Here is a 20265-nt window from a genome sequence, read left to right on the forward strand (position 1 = left end):
ATGAGAAGAGTAATCAATTAGATTACTCGTTACTGGAAAAAGTAATGCCGTTAGTAACGCCGTTATTTATAACGCCGTTATTCCCATCACTGGTGGTGACAGAGGAGTCCAGGCAGTTCTGCTGAATAGTTATAAAGAGTGGTTTAATAATATTATGTGTAGTACTCCATGTGGGTTATTTAGTCTTAAAATTAATCATATAACAGGACTTTTGAACATAACCATTTCCAAAATGTAAAATATATATTCAGACACAATTCTCCATTTTTTCTCTGAATGATTCTAACCAATCTTAAACATCACAGATTATATGTCGTTAATATCTGAAATCTTTCCCATAAACAGACTTTTGTCTTCATCTTCTTAGATTGAGGAACAAAAACAAAAAATAATTTCATATTCATGTTTCAGACAGGATCTTAACAATTTCGGATGTGCTCTGATTTGTATATATGTATATACAAGTGTTATTTTATAGTATCGAGATTCCAATGTTTGTATAGTTGTTTTTTATTAATTGTTCATATTAATATTTTATTTAGTTTTCATTTTAATTTTAATGAAAGTTTTAGTCTTTGTGTTTTAGTTTTTGTGTTTTCAGCATTTTTAGTTATACACACAAACATATTTTTATTTTTATTTTTTTTTAGTTGGTGTGGAAAACCAAGCTGTAATATTTCATGATAATCAATACACGCAAGATATTTCACATTGACCTTTTCTTTAAGCAAAGTGCTGAGTGTGCAGTTCAACCCCCTCTGTCATTTAAGCTCAGTCCAACAAACACTTATCTTCTTCCACAGCAAAGAGCTCAGTGTGTGTGTGTGTGTGTGTGAGAGAGAGTTTTCATATGTCTGCATGAGGGAGCATAATATACTGTAATTAATCACAATGCAGCCTGTTTGACTCCAGAGAAATGAGAGATGTCTGGTGCTGTCTGCGTCTCCACATGTCAGGCTGTTCAAGGACATCTAGAACTTTGAGCATATTCATTTATTCAGTTTTAAATTCTGCTTGTTTATGTCATTTGATGCTGAAATCTTAGTTATGTGGGTTTATTTTATTGTTTGTAAAACTTAGTGATAACTCTTTTCACTCTGATTCAGATTCAGTTAAAATAAGTGCCTCATTCATGAAACACAAACAGAACATGAACAGTTCATAAACCCATTCTTATGGCAATTTAATGCAACAGTTTGCAATGGAATGGTTTCATGAACAATTTACATTGAGATTTCTTTTCCATGTATGAGGTCCATTGACTGTATTTTATATGGCTGGGGCATAACTGCACAGAAGTTCATACCTGATAGCACATGACTCCAGCAGAATCTTTCTCAACCATGCCAACACAATTTTTTCTGCTATGGACCGCTGCCTTAATCTGTGGAAAAAACATAACAAAATGATTGGGGGAAAAACAGCCCACTGGAAAATCTCTGTAGTAAATGCCAGCAAGTTTGAAAGATGTCACTGAACGTCAAAATCCCACCTTCTTCTTTTTAACCAACTGTTCCAAGGGATAAGCACGTAGTGGAAGAAACATCAAAAGAATATGTCAACTGCAACTTTTCATGTAAATAGAGATAAGCTCCAATTCGTTTCTTGACTCAGACATATATTTTTTTAAATCAAAGACCTGTTGATGCATGTTCCTTTATCTGAAAAATGTCAGCAAAATATATTAGAAAATACTGCCAATCAAAGAGTGACACATGCAGCAGACACACTGTTGTTCCTTTTATAATATAGCATTGTAGTTGAAAGTTTAAAGCAACAATAAATACTAATAAAAAATACTAAAATAATAATTATTACCATCATTTAGCATTTTTTATAGTTATTTTAAGTGTAATATTAATCACAATTTTTTTTTTTTTTAGTTGTTTCTATGATGCACACAAGCAAAACTTTTCAAATATGTATGAAAGATGTTGTTCAAATATTATCTTGTTGAATACATAATTTTGCCAGTTATTTACAATGCTACTGTATAGCCTGTGGATGATGTCCATACAAAACACATGAGTTAAGTTGACACTCTTAATGCATCTGCTCACATTACTGTTTTAAAATGTTTATTTATGTGTGCAAACATTCATTTTAACAGTGACAAAGTGATACAACGTATTATATGTTAATAATATAGAATTTGTTTTATGGTGAGATACTGTTGTTTCAGATGAAAAAAAAAATGCCACAAAACTGGAATAAATATTCAATGCTTTAAGTACCTTTAAAATGGTTGGGGTCAACCTCGATTTTGCTTATGGTGCCTGGATGTCCTAGTCTGAGAATAGCCCACTCATAGCCATCCACCTGTAATATGCCTTTCTCATCCACCTGAAAACCAGCATATGAGATCAGTGTGGGATCTAACTAATATCTGTGAAGTTTCCTAAAATGACAAGACTACTTTTACCTTTAAAACCTTGGGTCGATCCAGGCGTCTGGCTGTCTCCCTATCCCCCATGCTGTCAGCCCTCCCTAGACCTACAGAGAAGTACACATTCAGACAATCACAATGTACTGATCTAGATCTCAAAATCTCTCATGTTATTCCATAACCTTCTCCAAACAGTTATTAAATAGACCATAACTTATTTATAGGGAGTTGATGTGTAGTATTCTCTCAGGATGTTACTAAAAATGAAGACAGAGTTTTATTAAAGATATGCCTGATTGAAAGCAGACATTGCTGTCTGTAAAAGTGGTCCGCATTTTAGATGTTTCTCTTGGCTCAACTGAACAAAAAGATGACAATGCCTCTCTAAGATGTTTTACAACTTGTCAATCCAAAGAATCACTCACCAATCATATTGCATGGGTGACTGAAGTGAGCATCGCTGTAGTCTACATATATACCTCCATTGACATGGGCAACAAGATCCACTAGGTCTTGACTAGACACAGTGGACAAGTCCATCTTCTTTGGCCTTGCAATGCCACCATCTGTCAAACATTTTTTATTTATTTATTTATTTTTTTTTTTTGTTAAAACTCTCTTTCCATTGTTTCTAAGTTAAAATACTATTTTAATATGTTGAGACAACTATGAGTATATATATATATATATATATATATATATATATATATATATATATATATATATATATATATATATATATATATATATATAAAACCAAAATCTTCACATCGGTATTTTTGTATTATTTCTCCATTGTTTTAGATTCAATTACACGATTAGCAACATTAGGTTCTTTCCCTCATTAAAGCTGCTAAGTACACTGTCATGTACCTTTTTTTCTTTCTGTCTGATTATCAAATATTTTTACTAGTGGCATGGAAATCATACTTCAGCTTTACGTCAAAAGCTACAACTGTTTCAACAATTTGCTGAAAGATTCTTGTAAGCACCTTGGGCAAGCAATCATCTGGTGAGAATAAGGAAATAAAACACCATATAAAAAAAGTGTAAAACATATAATACCAGTTTTTAGGTGGAATATAAATAAAACATGAATATTTTATTATTATATCATTCATTTGTATTCATTTTACAAAACAAAAAGCTCTCTAAGATTCTGCTCTGCTCCAGCATCTCTCCCTAGGCCATTTTTTTATTATTATGAATGAACACAATCTCTTTTTTGATCTTTTTTATTATTATTATTGCACTGACTGATTCATGTTGTGGAAGCTGAATTACCTGGGTATATGTTGAGGCAGATATGGCTAACTCTGTGTGGGTACATAACATTCAGGTTGGCATGAATCAGAGTACCCCGTATTCAGCTTTATCATTGGGACGAGCTCCTCCCAGTTGTCTGAGTTAAGTTGTTCAACATTAATTTAGAATGAGTGCACGAATATCTACTGCACTGGATGATGGTTTACACCTGTGCCACAGCTTCAAACTGGCTCGGGGAAGCTGCCATGCCTGTACGATCTCCTTCAAGAGTGAACGATGGCATCTGATCTGAATTAAATTTGACATTAGACATAATGAAGGTAAACCTTATACTTTGGTTCTTAAAGACTGCAGCCAAAGACCCACCAAAATGGAGGTGTATGGTGCATAGTTCCCCGTGAAGAAGGATATTCACATCAAAGCCATTAATAATTCCTGGAACTCCTAATTGAAAGATGCACCAGTCGTGACCTTTAACACATGATGAAAGACACATGCATCTTTCATGAGATCACCGAAATCTGTTGTTAAGTACAGACAGAGCACTCTTTGAGATTACAAAACATGCCCTAAAAGCCTGAGGAGATGAGGAATTGTCTCAGTATTGCAGTACAACTTTTTTTTTTTTTCATTTTCCAGATCTCCAGAGACTGGATGGATGAGCGTAGAAAGTAGCCTTCAGCTATTCTGCTCTAATTCATCCAGGCTCAATGGAACTACAGCTCATTAGAGAGCAATGAGGAACACACAAAGGCCTATTTCACAGTTTTACAGTGAACTGGCATTTGATTTGCTCAAATGGATTAATACCTACAATACTTTTCCTCCTGGTTTCCCGGCCATCCATCCATTTGCCATATTCAGTAAATGCTGAGGTTATGAATTCTGGAGGATCTGTCTTCAAATAATTTCAGATAATTTTAAATAATATCAAATAATACTAGAAAATGCTGAACGCATGAATATTACCAGAGGATATGCAAATGACTTTACCTTTAAAAGATTTCTAGCAGGGGCAAACCACTCATCTGTGGCAAAAATCACCCTTAATGACAACGTTAGTAGTTTGTTCATCACAGTATGCAAACACAATCAATGAATATCAGAATCTATATAAAGTGATAAGACAGATTTCAAATGCTCCGTTTTTCACCTTTCCTCCAGCCGTTTCGCATGAACTGTAGAAAGTGTGGTTTGCTGTTGGTCTCCTTTTGCACTGGTCGAATTGCCAAGTTTATTGTGATTAGATTTCAAATGTTTTTTCTAATTTTGAATTTAGCTATAGTTTAATATTAAAAGAACCCAGGGGCGTAGCCATCTTTTCAGAAGTGAGGGGGACAGAAATTACACACACACAGACATATATATATATATATATATATATATATATATATATATATATATATATATATAAAACATTACGATATAACATTTCTGTAATCTATATAGCCTACTAGTCAACAGTTTTTTAACAGCAAGATACTTTTAATGTTTTGAAAAAAGTATTTTCTGCTCACCAAGCCTGCATTTATTTGATGCAAAGTACAGCAAAAGCAGTAAAATATTGTGAAATATTTATACTATTTAAAATATATTTTTTTTCTATTTGAATACATTTTAAATGTAATGGTGAATTTTCAGCATACTTCCTTCAGTATTCAGTGACACATTAATCAGAAATCATTCTTAATATGCGGACTTGCTGATTATCAATATTTAAAACAGATGAGTAATTTTTTTTCAGTATTCTTTGATGAATAGAAGGATCCACAGATCAGCATTTATGTGAAATAAAAAGCTTTTGCAACATTATACACTATTCCATTCAAAAGCTTAGTCTGTATGTATATATATATATATATATATATATATATATATATATATATATATATATATATACAGTATTGTTCAAAATAATAGCAGTACAATGTGACTAACCAGAATAATCAAGGTTTTTCGTATATTTTTTTATTGCTACGTGGCAAACAAGTTACCAGTAGGTTCAGTAGATTCTCAGAAAACAAATGAGACCCAGCATTCATGATATGCACGCTCTTAAGGCTGTGCATTTGGGCAATTAGTTGAATTAGTTGAAAGGGGTGTGTTCAAAAAAATAGCAGTGTGGCATTCAATCACTCAGGTCATCAATTTTGTGAAGAAACAGGTGTGAATCAGGTGGCCCCTATTTAAGGATGAAGCCAACACTTGTTGAACATGCATTTGAAAGCTGAGGAAAATGGGTCGTTCAAGACATTGTTCAGAAGAACAGCGTACTTTGATTAAAAAGTTGATTAGAGAGGGGAAAACCTATAAAGAGGTGCAAAAAATGATAGGCTGTTCAGCTAAAATGATCTCCAATGCCTTAAAATGGAGAGCAAAACCAGAGAGACGTGGAAGAAAACGGAAGACAACCATCAAAATGGATAGAAGAATAACCAGAATGGCAAAGGCTCAGCCAATGATCACCTCCAGGATGATCAAAGACAGTCTGGAGTTACCTGTAAGTACTGTGACAGTTAGAAGACGTCTGTGTGAAGCTAATCTATTTTCAAGAATCCCCCGCAAAGTCCCTCTGTTAAAAAAAAGGCATGTGCAGAAGAGGTTACAATTTGCCAAAGAACACATCAACTGGCCTAAAGAGAAATGGAGGAACATTTTGTGGACTGATGAGAGTAAAATTGTTCTTTTTGGGTCCAAGGGCCACAGGCAGTTTGTGAGACGACCCCCAAACTCTGAATTCAAGCCACAGTACACAGTGAAGACAGTGAAGCATGGAGGTGCAAGCATCATGATATGGGCATGTTTCTCCTACTATGGTGTTGGGCCTATTTATCGCATACCAGGGATCATGGATCAGTTTGCATATGTTAAAATACTTGAAGAGGTCATGTTGCCCTATTCTGAAGAGGACATGCCCTTGAAATGGTTGTTTCAACAAGACAATGACCCAAAACACACTAGTAAACGGGCAAAGTCTTGGTTCCAAACCAACAAAATTAATGTTATGGAGTGGCCAGCCCAATCTCCAGACCTTAATCCAATTGAGAACTTGTGGGGTGATATCAAAAATGCTGTTTCTGAAGCAAAACCAAGAAATGTGAATGAATTGTGGAATGTTGTTAAAGAATCATGGAGTGGAATAACAGCTGAGAGGTGCCACAAGTTGGTTGACTCCATGCCACACAGATGTCAAGCAGTTTTAAAAAACTGTGGTCATACAACTAAATATTAGTTTAGTGATTCACAGGATTGCTAAATCCCAGAAAAAAAAAATGTTTGTACAAAATAGTTTTGAGTTTGTACAGTCAAAGGTAGACACTGCTATTTTTTTGAACACACCCCTTTCAACTAATTGCCCAATTGCACAGCCTTAAGAGCGTGCATATCATGAATGCTGGGTCTTGTTTGTTTTCTGACAATCTACTGAACCTACTGGTAACTTGTTTGCCACGTAGCAATAAAAAATATACTAAAAACCTTGATTATTCTGGTTAGTCACATTGTACTGCTATTATTTTGAACAATACTGTGTGTGTGTATATATATATATATATATATATATATATATATAGTTAAATAAATTATAGAAATTAATAATTTTATTTAGCAAGAATTCTTTACATTTATCAAAAGTGATGATAAAGACATTTCACAAGAGATTTCTATATCAGATAAATGCTGCTCTTCTGAACTTTCATCAAAGAAACATGAAAAAATTCTACTCAGCTGTTTTCAACATTATCATAATAACAGGCATTTTTTTCTTTTTTTAGCAGCAAATCAGTATATCAGAATTATTCTGAAGAACTATTCTAATTCTGAAGGATCGTGTGACTGCAAGTAGTGATGCAAAAAAAATCAGCTTTGAAATAATTTTATATATACTACAAACACTTTTTATCACAAAATAAGGCAGAATAGTTTATATACTGTAATAAATGCTATGTCAATTAGCACTGCATTGTTCATATACTTTATCACCTGCAGAAGATTTTTTTTGGACTTGAAAAAAAAAAAAAACTGTTTTCATACAGCGATAGCTGGACGCTGTTGTCCATATTAGGAGTTTCCTGGTATCTGTGCGAGAGCGTCGTCCGGCCTCGATTATGAGTGAAACACACACTGCAGGAGTTTTCAATTCGCCTTCTCGGTCCGAAAACATAATTTCATGCGCAGACTACCCCGTCTCTTTGAGTTTAAATCTATATTTATTGACACCAGCTCTTGAAAACCTCAATACGAACACACTTGCCCGAAAAAGCTTAATCTAAGCCCCTGCTAGAAACAAAGCAAAAAATTGTAAACAAAATCGCTAGCTCCCGCGTTATATATCGACTAACTATAATATTTAACTAACATTACCTTCTCCAAAGCAACCACTTAAACTGAGCTAAGTCCATTATCTTAATCTACAACCGTCAGTTTGAATGTAGTATAAGTACGGAGTGGAATCTTAGAACTCGATCGTTGGATGTTTATAGTAACATAGTTAACGGAAACGTAGCATAGTTTCTATTTAGAATTTCCTAATGCTACTATATTCAAGTTACAACCATGAACTACATTCTTTTCCCAAACCACGTCAGTGAGTCTCTGGAGTAACAGCTCTCTCTGTTGATAAAACACCCATTCCTTTTTTTTCATACTAAAGATTTTTCTTAATCAGTTCTGTAAAATAAGCCCATTCATTGCTCTGGTGAGAGAAATTCAATCAATTAATTCACTGGGGGGAAAAATACCTTTTTGATTAACCTAAATAACATTTATTTTAATTCTAAAGCTAATACAGGACATTGACCAACATACTATCTTCATATGATGGTCTTAATATAGGCACAATCTTGGCTGCCAGATGGCCTGGTTTATATCTCATCTTTAACCATTTCTTCTGGGAGTCATGATCAGAGATTAGTTTGAGCACTATAAAAGATAGTTCACTTGCCCTTGTGGGCTCCATAACAGGGTCAAAACATCCTCAATTGATCTTCTCTACAGGGCATTTTGTTTTCATAATCTGCTAAACGATAATGCACAAACCAGGGTAAAAGACTGCTATGACCCAATACCTTTTCAGAACATGTCTTTTGCTCATGCAATATATTAATGAACTCGCACCTTATTCAAATTTGACCACATAAGTCAGAAGTCAATGACTTATTTGAAAAATAAAAGGAACACAGACAGGGAACATGACAGTAAACAAATTTATTTTGCCATCTGTTCTTTACAGTTGGAACTCTGGGAACTCAAATATCACATCCTTGCCTGTGAGCTTCTTGTAGACACCAGAGAAAGTCTCAACCTGAAACAAAACACAACTTAGCTTGATTACTTATATAAATATCCAGTTTATAAAAAATGGACTCAAATTTAAACATGTCTTAAAGCTACATCATATAATTTATATTATATATTAAGTTGAAGTAACAAGGATTAAAACTAACGGAGAATGTTTAAATTGCACACATATCAAATTAGGATTGCCTGATAATTCAGCAAAAGCCCAAAAATAGCAACTCCACTCTGGCAATTAATAATGTGCACTGCATGGTTTACCTCCCCAGTAACGGCCCAAAGGGCTCTGGGAAGATGTAGGAATATACAGGACGCTGTCCACACCAGCCAGAGGCCGGGGACAAGCTTGCTATCCAACGGCGTGGAACGGGATTGTACGTCATGGCACCGAAGTGCTGCGCTCCCTTATGCCACACGGACAGAGCCACATGAGAGCCATCTCACAGGATGTCCACGTTGGGTGATTAATTCTTTTTTTTTTTTTTTTAAGAGAGTAGTACTCACTTTGTGTTCAACATTGTTTTGCTGTGCCTTGTCGAGGTGGACCTTGATGAGCCTGCTGCTGTCCAGTTTCACGCGAATCCTTTTGCCAACAATTTCGCTGGGGAAGACCAGATCCTCAAGGATAGCGTCATGCACATTAGTCAGAGTTCGGCTGAAAGGGAAAACAGAGTTTAAATGGACGAACCCTAAACTTCTGCACTAAAAAAAAAACAACAAAAAAAAAAAAAACAAGTTCACATGACCCAAAATTAAGCATCTTAAAACAGTTTTGGTTGTGCACTGCATGGTTTACCTCCCCAGTAACGGCCCAAAGGGCTCTGGGAAGATGTAGGAATATACAGGACGCTGTCCACACCAGCCAGAGGCCGGGGACAAGCTTGCTATTCAACGTCGTGGAACGGGATTGTACGTCATGGCACCGAAGTGCTGCGCTCCCTTATGCCACACGGACAGAGCCACATGAGAGCCATCTCACAGGATGTCCACGTTGGGTTTGCTATACACTAACAGGCTAATCAGCACAACAGTGCTATTGTAGGCAAATTCACACTGAAAAAAAGCAAGCACTACCAACCCTAACTCAGCAAAACAGCTTCCAAAATGCAACAAGACGACATTTACCTCCTGGGGCGCTTCTGCTTGTTCTTTGTACGGCTTTTCCTTGTGGGTTTAGGCAGGATTCTTCTCTAGAAAACAGAATAAATCAAGGTTAAAATCATTAATTTAGTGGTCAACATGCTAATACTGAAGCAAAAATATATATTTGTTGCTCAAAACAACATGTACACTGCATGGTTTACCTCCCCAGTAATGGCCCAAAGGGCTCTGGGAAGATGTAGGAATATACAGGACGCTGTCCACACCAGCCAGAGGCCGGGGACAAGCTTGCTATCCAACGTCGTGGAACGGGATTGTACGTCATGGCACCGAAGTGCTGCGCTCCCTTATGCCACACGGACAGAGCCACATGAGAGCCATCTCACAGGATGTCCACGTTGGGAAAAATCTAATCACACCATGACTAAAAATCATGAAATCACTTGAATGTTTCTGATCCCAGTGGAAACTAGATAGGTACTGTTAGTGCTGACTAAGCGGTTTAAAAAAAAACTAACAAAACAAAAACAACACGCGCCCTGTAACCGCGTCATTATTTGACTCCAGCCCTGCAAAGACTGACATACACCACTCAGCCTTTCATATTCACTTCACTGTGTGCACTGCTTTTGCATCATTAAAATGTGTTCAGTTAATTTGAGTGTCAAGTTGAGACTAATCAAATAACAGGTTATCAACTGGTCCGGATCAGTGTCCAATCATTTGGAGTTAGACAAAGATAATACATGCCATCGCCTTCCCAATATTTAGTCATTTTGCCTCTGATACAGGATTATGTTCATTCACATTAAAGGGGTCACATGATGCAAATTAATTTCTTCCTTTCTCTTTGGTGTAACAAAGCTCTTGGTGAATAAAGATGATCTGTAAAGTTGCAGAAACTTAAGTCTCAAACCCAAAGAGATATTTTTTATATAAAAAAAAAAAAAAAAAAAAAAAAGACTTGTCCACGCCCCCCATAGAGACCTCGTTTAAACACGCACCCACATCTACATCAGGATGAGGGAAGATTTGCATAACACCGCCCAAATGTTCGCACAAAGAAATAAGGCGTAACTCTTATTCTCGCAGTTGCTGCTGGCTACTTGTCGTGGAGATGCAGTTACGTTGTGTAAGTGAAATTAATGTTGACATTCGAAAAAAATGTTGTTTGAACTTTGTTTTAATGACCATTAATGTCTTTTAAATAACATTTCACATGCTAGTATATACACCGGACAGTTCAACCCAAATATTCTGATGTGTGCAGCGCATTTTATGGAGGACGAGGACCGTTTCCTGGGTGGGTAGCCTACAATGCAGGTGTCTGTTTCTATAAAGTGGGGCAATGCCGAGACAGTCTGGCACTTCGGACTCACAGTCTGTAAGTAGCTACGTTTTCAACACAGGATTTGGCACTGATGATTTAAACATGACTTTTGAGCAGTGTAGAGCATTTGTTGTTTCTCCAATCAAAAAATGCAGACAAGGATGCAGGAGGATCCTTTGAGAAAAAAAGTCAATAGACAGTAAATGCTAATTAAATTGCAGATATAGAGGGACATTTAAACAAACAAAAAAAAGCATTTATTGGACAAATTCATTTTAAATTTTTCTTTGTCTGCAAAATGTGATTGGACCATTTAAATTTTCAAATGCACATCAATTCAAAAACGTCATCCTATTCAGTGCTCTCTAAATATCAGTTAAATTTAATTGTCCAATCCAGTGGTCTCTAGATTAAAAAAAAAAAGTGCATACCAGTGAAATATGATTAGACTTACGAAAAAAGATAGATCTAGACAGCATTTGATTGGACAATCTTTAAATTGTGCATACCTGGAATACGTGTATGAGTGAAAGTGTAAAGAACATACTCACAAAGCAACCTTAAGGCCTTAAAGAAAACAGACATGGACTAAACGGTAACAATTCATAAAAAAAAAAAAAAAAAAAAAAGATTTGAGGTCTTTAAAAATACCACTCTAAGGGATAACAAAAAAAGGTTTAAACACTAATGTTTTATCAGCATCAAAAAAAAAAAAAACAGCAACAGCTTAGAGACACATGATCAGAAAGGACAAGTCTTACCTGTGCGATGAACACCACGTGTTTGCCGCTGAATTTCTTCTCCAGCTCACGCACAAGCCTCACCTGGATCTTCTGGAAGGACTTCAGCTGAGGCACAGGCACAAAGATGATGATGGCTTTCCTGCTACCACCAACCTCAATTTCCTGAGAGATAGAAAGAGAATAGCATGAAATTACAAGCGCATAAATATATTACTTAGCACTCAGCAAGGTCCAGTACAGTTAAGGGCATGTGCACCGCATGGTTTACCTCCCCAGTAACGGCCCAAAGGGCTCTGGGAAGATGTAGGAATATACAGGACGCTGTCCACACCAGCCAGAGGCCGGGGACAAGCTTGCTATCCAACGTCGTGGAACGGGATTGTACGTCATGGCACCAAAGTGCTGCGCTCCCTCATGCCACACGGACAGAGCCACATGAGAGCCATCTCACAGGATGTCCACGTTGGTTGTGTCAATCAGTACAAACAGCTACTTATCTTGATGCGGTTAAAATGTAATTAATGTAACTGCACTCATCCAAAATGAACCAGCAGGGCTTTTACCTTAGCAGCAGTGATGTGAAGCTCCCTCAGCTGAGCCTTCAAATCAGAGTTCATCTCCAGCTCAAGAAGAGCCTGCATCAAACAGACAGCAGCTCATCATTAGAGGTTACAGATGCACGATCACATTTCAAAGAGATATGATATACTATACCTGGGAAATGCCGGACTCAAACTCGTCTGGCTTTTCGCCATTCGGTTTCACTATTTTCGCGCTGGTACTGAACATGGCCTGTGTCTGAAAGACACAAACAAGCTTATTAGAACAAGACCATACAGTTGAAAAAGCCCACTCAAAAGGGAGAAGTGTCTAATTTATTAACTCCCATGTTGCTCAAAGCTTAAACATAAGTTACATCCTCGTTATACATAAAATAATAATGGAAGCTGACAACTATGAAAGTGAATGTAAAGGCATCACGCCGTAACATCTTTCGTGGTCTGCAGAAGCAAGTCACTAAGGTTTAGAACATGAGGGTGAGTAAATAAAGACTATTTAATTGTTAACTATCCTTCAAAGATGACGCATTCTGCAACGTCTGCTTATGCGAACAAGGTGACATTAAACATTAGAATCCATAATAACAGTTTCAGAGACATTTTATTATATAACTCGGGATTTAATTAAAGTCTCAATAACTATATTATCCTTACTTCAGCTGTTCTCGGGAATTCACCAGCTAGTAATCAGACTATTGCGGCTAACTCCAAAGCATGTTCTTAGCATACCGCTAGCATTGACCAACTAGTACAGAACGACTACATTTACATTAGAATTAATTCTACCGCAAATACAGGTCGTCGACATATATTTTACTACATATAGGCATTTTAGACCATCTTAGAGCAGCACATGTGCCCCAGTAATACTGTAGTACCAACGCGTCTGCTAGCACACCATAAATATACAAATTCCCATTTCTAAAGTACCCATCCACTGTGTAATACACTCGCATCTAACGCATCACAGTCTACACATCACATGCAGCTCGTACGTGGAGCCAAATATCATTTATTTTAGACATTTTAACTTAATTTCTCTTTAGCAGGGTAAATTCGGTACTCTCACCTCTTTCAACGACGGCCTGGGAAAAGGCCGTATTCTCGCGAGAGGCCGGTAAATGCGCGTTGGTGTGTTGCATGATGGGAAATGTAATCTCCATTCCGGGCGCAGAGGGCGCCCTACGTCCGCTCTTACTTATGTTGTGTAAAGGAAAAAAAAGCAGTATTTTCTTTTTTATTAATTCACATATACAACTTTATAAAAATAGTTTTCTGGGCAGTCTTTAAAATAAGTCAGTTTTTTTTTTTCTGAAGATACTGACTTGCTATCTATGACGAAGTTTAAAAATCATATTAAGATATTCTACCATTAAAAAAGTTGTAGTGTGATAGAACAATTTATATTTACAAAAGAAGGGCACGAATACCAACATTATTGTTTTGGGGAATCATTGAAAAGCTCCCGTTTGAAGCTCTTATATTTTTCTCCATTTCCATCTCTCCTATCCCATTCTGCTCACAGATGACTGGAGATGAGTTTTAATCCTGCTTTGTTGCAGTTTGCTGATTTTTGTAAAATAACTTATGTTTTCGCTTTGCAGATAAAAGGGTAGTTTCAGTTTAATATGTTGCAGTCTTTTTCTAGTTATTTATTTATTGGTAATAAATAACTAATAACAAATCATATTGATGATAATAAATTATCAAAAAATATTGGGCTTGTTTTGGGCTTGTTTTTGAAGCTGCGGTTGTTTATTTGTCTCGCGAGAGTTGGCAATACATCTCGTGGGTGAGATGCCTCAAGAAATCCATAGGCTCAAGTTAAGGATGAGGTACTGGATGAGCATAAAGTAAAATTCTGACAATCATGGTGTTGAAAGACTGATGTTGGGAATATGAATAAAAAGCTATCAAGTTTTGGATGGAAGGCCAATGAAGAACCACAGAAAATAGGTTTAAGTCAAAAACATATTGCCCCTACTGTGGCTAGGTCAGCAATTCCTCCTCGGCCTTTCCCAATGCCTTTGATTGATATCCAATTGCATAAAGATAAACATAACAATGAAACAAGTGTATTAGAAAAGTTGAGTTGTACAGAAATATATAGATCTTACATTTTAAGTCAAGTCAAGTCACTTTTATTGTCAAAAAGCTATCCCTCATTTGGCTAGTGCGGGATCGGATGCTTACGGTGACGTCTTCCTGAGGGCAGCAGAGAGAGCAGTCTGTGGGACGGGTGACTGGAGTCCAAATATACACTGATAGTTCAAAGGATCCAGACTCTGGGAAAATAGCTATAGCAGCATCCCCTGATCAAAATTAAAATGTCAAAAATAACCTCAGATCTGTCTAAAACTAATAGCAATCTTACTAGCACTTCATGGGATAGAAGAAATACAACCAACAAAGACAGTGATATGCACAGATCCTCTTTCAGCATAGTTTGTCAAGTGGAAAATGAAGTAATCCATAATCTTTTCGTAACAAGACAGTATGGACTTCTGGTAAATTTTGTGTGGGTACCATCACATAAGGGTGTGAAAGGAAATGAGGAGGGTGATTATCTGGCTAAACAGGCATTAAATCATTCACAAATAGACACTGAAGTGGCATTAAGTAAAACAGAAATAAAATGGATAATAGTGAAATAAATATAGGGAATATGGCAGAATGAATGGAAAGAAGGAACAAAAGGTAGACATTTATACTGTTTACAAGAAAAAGTTGGTTTAGAGAGAAGAAGATTTTGAAATAGGAAAGGACTTTTTAATAGCAAGAATGTGTATTGGGCATTGTTTATTAAATCAACATGAAAACATGAAAATGAAAATTGTGACAAATGTGGGTTAACAGAAACTGTGGAACATGTAGGCTATTTATAAAATGTGAGGCTTATGAAAGAGAACGTTTCTGAAAATAAATTATCTGCCACTCCAGGTTTTAGTGATGGACCTAACAATCAAGAATATATCACAAATTAGTTATTTATTTAAAGGAAACATGAATGATTAATATGATTTAGGATACTGGTTTATCTCTCTTGTTGTAGATTTTGTTGGGAAGCAATTTTTTTAAACAATTTTAACAAGTAGCTCTTGTTTCAAAACTTCCATTTCATTGTGCCACACACGCCATTCCAGTAGGTGGCGGTAATCCACATTTTAAGTTGATTTATCAATCGTCTTTAAATCCTAAAAGAAGAAGAAGATTAGAACAACATCGCGATTGGTCAGCTGACCGGTAACGTTGGTGGCTACCATAGACAGTAAAGGTGGCTACAAGAGGTTTTGCAAACGACAGACAAAATCACTGAAAATATTGTGTGAAAGATTTCGTCTTTGTCAGGTTGTTGTTTATGGTCACTGTCTTTTAGAAATGCCACCGCTAAAGAATATTGCCGTGTTTAACGTTACTCTGCTCTAAGCAGAGAATATGTTGAGACTGCCTGGGTTTTTCAATGTTGTACGCAGGGCTCTCTGTGACGCCGCGGAAGAGATGGGCAAGAAAGGAAACTTTTTCTACGCTGTGAGGAAAGGATCAAAACCAGGAGTATATCAAACATGGTGAGCAACTATATGATACCCATTTTTTTTGTAATTGTAAGCACATTTCGCATTGCATTGCTTAACTACGTTTTATTTCTCCACTAAAGGGAGGAATGTAAACATCAGGTGGACAAGTTTCCCTCGGCGGTTTTTAAGAAGTTCGCTTCTGAACAGGATGCTTGGGCCTTTGTGAGGTCAGCACAAAGCCAGTCAGCAGCACCATCTTATGGGGGAGCAAAAGGTACTATGAAAGGTGTTCGTTTTAAGATGGCAGGCTCCCCTTATAAAGATCTGCCATTATGCATCGTCAAGTTTTCAGGTGTATAAGGGACAGTGTACAAGACAGGGTTAAGATGTCATCATATGTATTAGCAAATTAGTACTTTATTTTTGACTTTATTTATTTTTTATTTGTTTACTTTGTTTTTATCATTAATGTGCAGCATGCTTTGTCACTTAATCATATTTATATGACTTTTGTTACAGAATTGTATTTATTTATTTGCTTAAAAGACAACTTATGTAAAAAGTGCCACAGCTTACCCCACTTGTTCCTATTTTATCTCCTATAACTGGTCACAATTTATTTATTTTTTACCTTTTTGTTTTCCCTAGTTTTATTAAATGGCCCTGGCTCTAACTAATGCATTATTCTTTGTGGTCTCTTAATAAATATGTTATAAAATCATAATTAATCTTAATTAAAATAGAATTGATGAAACGTTGTTTAAAATGATTTTAGGTGGATTGTAGCTTGTCACATAGCAGGAATTGTTCCCAAAATACCCAAATTATTGTGTATCCAAGTACCGATAGGCTGCTTAAACATACTGTAATTCAAGTGATTAACCTTGACATTTGTTTCCATTAAAGGATGTGACTATGAGGTCCTGCCTTCTAGAAATGTGCCTGATTCCTCAATGGCTGTTCCCCTTGGAAGTAAAAGGACCCATGAGGTCTCTGATGATAAGGGGCCGTCCTATCCAAAACGAGTGAAACTCATTGAGGTCCCACAGCCAAAGACAGCTGCACCCAGTAGTGATGGATTTACATATATGGGTAACTGTTGTGTACTATAGTCATACTTAGTCATAGATAACGGATATATATATATATATTTTTTTATTATTATTATTATAGGTTTTACTGACTATCTATTAAGTACCACAGTAAAATGTTTTACTCTGTGCACTTTTTACAGGTGATGCTGTAGTAGTATACACTGATGGCTGTTGCACAGCAAATGGGAAAATAGGAGCCCGTGCAGGAATTGGTGTATATTGGGGTCGTGATCATCCACTGTAAGTCATCTGTGATTTAATAGCATTCTGAAAAAAAAACTGGTACTTCAGAAAACAAAATTTTCATGACTGTTAAAAAAAAAAAAAAAAAATCCCTGCCAACATTTTCACTGTTTTTGTGTCAGTTGTAGTGAAAGTAATTTGTTTATTATTTTTTTATTGTTTCCACAGTAATGTGGCTGAGAGGCTTCCAGGGAGACAGACCAACCAAAGAGCAGAATTGCAGGTGAGAACAGTGAGGTGCTTACAAGCAGTGTTCTTTCTCATACCCTTTTATTAATAACTGTATCATTAAACTTGTCATCACAGGCTGCTTGCAAGGCACTCGAGCAAGCCAGAGAAAATAATTTAAAAAAAGTTGTGATATACACGGACAGCAAGTTCACCATTAATGGTATGCGCCTTCTGCTTTTCTGTTCAAATTCTTGTGAAAATGTCTGGTCATAAAACTGTGAAGTACTTATTTTTTATTGTTATTAATAGATATTTTTAAATATATATGCATAGCACACTCACACACATACATATACATATATATATATTAAGGCTGAACGATTAATTGCATTTGCAATAATATCGCGATATGAGAAAATGCGATTTTCTAATCGCAACGTGCGCGATTTGAGGTGAGCACGTGACGCGAGCGAAAGAGCGGAGAACTCGGCTGCAACAACTTTTCATCCTGTCAGTTCATCTTTAACCTGTAGCGCAATGGCCTCTGGCTCGACGGAACAGTCAGTAACTGACACAGCTACGACTTTAATCTCAAAGAGGAACAGCACGTCGGTGGTGTGGAACTATTTTGGTTTCAAAAAAGAAGATGCTGCACACAGTGTTTACAAAGTGCGCATACCTTTGTTTAAATTATTGAAATGCACAGTGGCAAAGCCATAGATGTTTCTGTAACGAACAGTTCAATAAAAATGTCATTTATTTCAAGTCATACATGTTTTAATTTAATTATAACAAATAGGCCCAGCCTATGGGAAAGAACATTTTCACACTAAATGCATCTAATATTGTGTTGGTCATATTTAAATAATTCATTACGTTTTGTTGGGGAAAAAAGAGGATAAAAAAAATCTTTACCAAACAAATCGCATATTAAATCGCAATCGCAATATTGGGGAAAAAAATCGCAATTAGATTATTTTCCCAAATCGTTCAGCCTTAATATATATATTATAATTATTATTTTTTTGCTTTCTAAAGGTATTACAAGTTGGGTAAAGACTTGGAAGTCTAATGGCTGGAGGCTTAAAGGTGGCGGGGTCATAGTCAACAAGGAAGACTTTCAGAAGCTGGATAACCTAAATGCAGAGCTTGAGGTCGTATGGGTATGTTTTCTGTATTAACACAGTGATGTACTTTAGGGCATCTGTTATTCAATTTGTTTGTTTTAAGCATGTTGTCCCAACCTTTGGGTATAAACATTCTTATGAAATGTAAATGTGCAGCTGTAGACATTTCCAATCTTATCATTTTTGAGAAACACACAGATAGATGTCTTGCATAGCTGCATAATTTTCTCTGATGCTGGTGATTAAGAATGGCAAGAAAGATCAGAGCAGCTGATCCATTTAGAATGCTGTGATTTATAGCCATTATATTGTCTGCAAGTTCACTATCCTTCTGAATGTAGGTTATTAACTATACTGTATATACCTCTTGGTCAAAATTAGGTCTTGTTGTAAACTTGCCAGAACTTTTGAGATATGCCTTAAGGCTACAATACATTTTTTTTATTTTAATTTAATTTTATGTACATTCAAAAAAAAATATATATATATATATGTATGTATGTATGTGTGTGTGTGTGTTTTTTTTTAAGAAATTGTGTTTGTAGCATCTTTTTGCTGTGGTGAAATCTTTTTTAGGGCCGCATCTCCATGTCAGAACCTTTCTGCTTACTTTCAGTTGTTCTCATGCATGCTTGGCATTATGCAATGAGTGATGAAACAAATGTCTGGCATGGCCAGTGAAATGACTGCAAATGGAACAATTTACTATCCATTATTCTTTATTTCTAGATGCACATTCCAGGTCATGCTGGCTATACAGGCAATGAGGAAGCAGACAGACTGTCCAGGGAGGGAGCGGCAAAGCCCCCATGTTAGCCCTTCCTTATCACGTTCATTTTATAATAATCCATTGTTTTAGGTACCTAGGACGAAGTTGTAGTTTGTTTATCCACAATGGACTTATTTTGATTTTGTTGTGCTAGTGTTGTAATGCTGCAAACAACACTTGAAACAAGTTGTCTTCTTTCTGAAGAGCAATGTTTATCCAAAACTTTTGTTTTTTTATTGTTCTGTCAATTAAACTGTCATATATATTGTTCATGATTCCTGGTACTTATTTTTCCATCTTTCTGAAATATAAGCACTTGGAACATTTTTGGGTGACAAAAATAACTGTAGTGAGAGTACCAGCATTACGTCTCCAACCTGGCTAATTTTCTGCCACTGTAATGTATTATTGATTCTTTATCTCTGAAAGAGGTTTTCAGTTAAGAAATGGTCATGGCTCTGAAATGCTTCTATATGAACAGCAGATGTCACTGCAGTTTATGCCAAAAAAAAAACAGTTATTATCTTTACAAAAATCTAGCTTTGCTCTTAGTTATTACTGAGTCTTTCCGATCTCCCCCTGCATTATTTTAACTAAATGATGGGAATATTCTAATTTTGTAAAAAAAATAAAAAAAAATCTCCATAGCGGAGTATAACTTCATC

At 36.1% G+C, this 20265-nt stretch overlaps 2 protein-coding genes, 4 non-coding genes and 1 pseudogene across 7 annotated transcripts; 1 reads left to right on the forward strand and 6 right to left on the reverse strand.

Moving 5' to 3' along the window:
- Window positions 1-2226: 2226 nt before the first annotated feature.
- Window positions 2227-4890, reverse strand: LOC127938223 (allantoicase-like; annotated as a pseudogene).
- Window positions 4891-8842: 3952 nt separating this feature from the next.
- Window positions 8843-13848, reverse strand: LOC127938680 (40S ribosomal protein S7). The gene is made up of 7 exons (XM_052535483.1): window positions 13751-13848; window positions 12836-12919; window positions 12685-12756; window positions 12140-12283; window positions 10073-10137; window positions 9452-9602; window positions 8843-8954 (listed from the first exon to the last, which is right to left on the reverse strand). Exons 2-7 carry the CDS (start codon window positions 12908-12910, stop codon window positions 8877-8879), a joined length of 585 nt encoding a protein of 194 aa, XP_052391443.1. The 5' UTR covers window positions 12911-12919; window positions 13751-13848; the 3' UTR covers window positions 8843-8876.
- Window positions 9187-9407, reverse strand: LOC127939087 (small nucleolar RNA SNORA73 family). The gene has a single exon (XR_008148888.1). It is a non-coding gene; the product is annotated as a small nucleolar RNA SNORA73 family (small nucleolar RNA).
- Window positions 9722-9942, reverse strand: LOC127939086 (small nucleolar RNA SNORA73 family). Its single transcript, XR_008148887.1, has one exon. It is a non-coding gene; the product is annotated as a small nucleolar RNA SNORA73 family (small nucleolar RNA).
- Window positions 10230-10450, reverse strand: LOC127939085 (small nucleolar RNA SNORA73 family). The gene has a single exon (XR_008148886.1). It is a non-coding gene; the product is annotated as a small nucleolar RNA SNORA73 family (small nucleolar RNA).
- On the reverse strand, window positions 12368-12588 carry LOC127939088 (small nucleolar RNA SNORA73 family). Its single transcript, XR_008148889.1, has one exon. It is a non-coding gene; the product is annotated as a small nucleolar RNA SNORA73 family (small nucleolar RNA).
- Window positions 13849-15949: 2101 nt separating the features above from the next.
- Window positions 15950-19868, forward strand: LOC127938679 (ribonuclease H1). Of its 2 annotated transcripts, XM_052535482.1 has the most exons (9): window positions 15950-16029; window positions 16155-16247; window positions 16337-16470; window positions 17103-17288; window positions 17431-17530; window positions 17702-17756; window positions 17840-17924; window positions 18743-18867; window positions 19561-19868. In XM_052535482.1, the coding sequence occupies exons 2-9, from the start codon at window positions 16180-16182 to the stop codon at window positions 19645-19647; spliced, it is 840 nt and encodes a 279-aa protein (XP_052391442.1). In that variant the 5' UTR covers window positions 15950-16029; window positions 16155-16179; the 3' UTR covers window positions 19648-19868. The 2 variants fall into 2 exon arrangements, with proteins under 2 accessions (XP_052391442.1, XP_052391441.1); XM_052535481.1 differs by having other exon boundaries at window positions 15956-16247.
- The last annotated feature ends 397 nt before the right edge of the window (window positions 19869-20265 follow it).

The sequence above is a fragment of the Carassius gibelio genome, chromosome A20 (genome assembly GCF_023724105.1).
Source record: "Carassius gibelio isolate Cgi1373 ecotype wild population from Czech Republic chromosome A20, carGib1.2-hapl.c, whole genome shotgun sequence".
Classification (NCBI taxonomy): domain Eukaryota; kingdom Metazoa; phylum Chordata; class Actinopteri; order Cypriniformes; family Cyprinidae; genus Carassius; species Carassius gibelio.

Coding starts and splice junctions, on each gene's coding strand:
- LOC127938680 (XM_052535483.1), bottom strand. CDS start 12,910: ATGTTCAGTACCAGCGCGAAAATAGTGAAACCGAATGGCGAAAAGCCA. Junction 12,757..12,835: donor TTGAGTCCGGCATTTCCCAG/GTATAGTATATC, acceptor TGTTTGATGCAG/GCTCTTCTTGAGCTGGAGAT. Junction 8,955..9,451: donor AAAACAATGTTGAACACAAA/GTGAGTACTACT, acceptor GTTTTGTTTCAG/GTTGAGACTTTCTCTGGTGT.
- LOC127938679 (XM_052535481.1), top strand. CDS start 16,117: ATGTTGAGACTGCCTGGGTTTTTCAATGTTGTACGCAGGGCTCTCTGT. Junction 17,757..17,839: donor ACCAAAGAGCAGAATTGCAG/GTGAGAACAGTG, acceptor TTGTCATCACAG/GCTGCTTGCAAGGCACTCGA. Junction 18,868..19,560: donor CAGAGCTTGAGGTCGTATGG/GTATGTTTTCTG, acceptor CTTTATTTCTAG/ATGCACATTCCAGGTCATGC.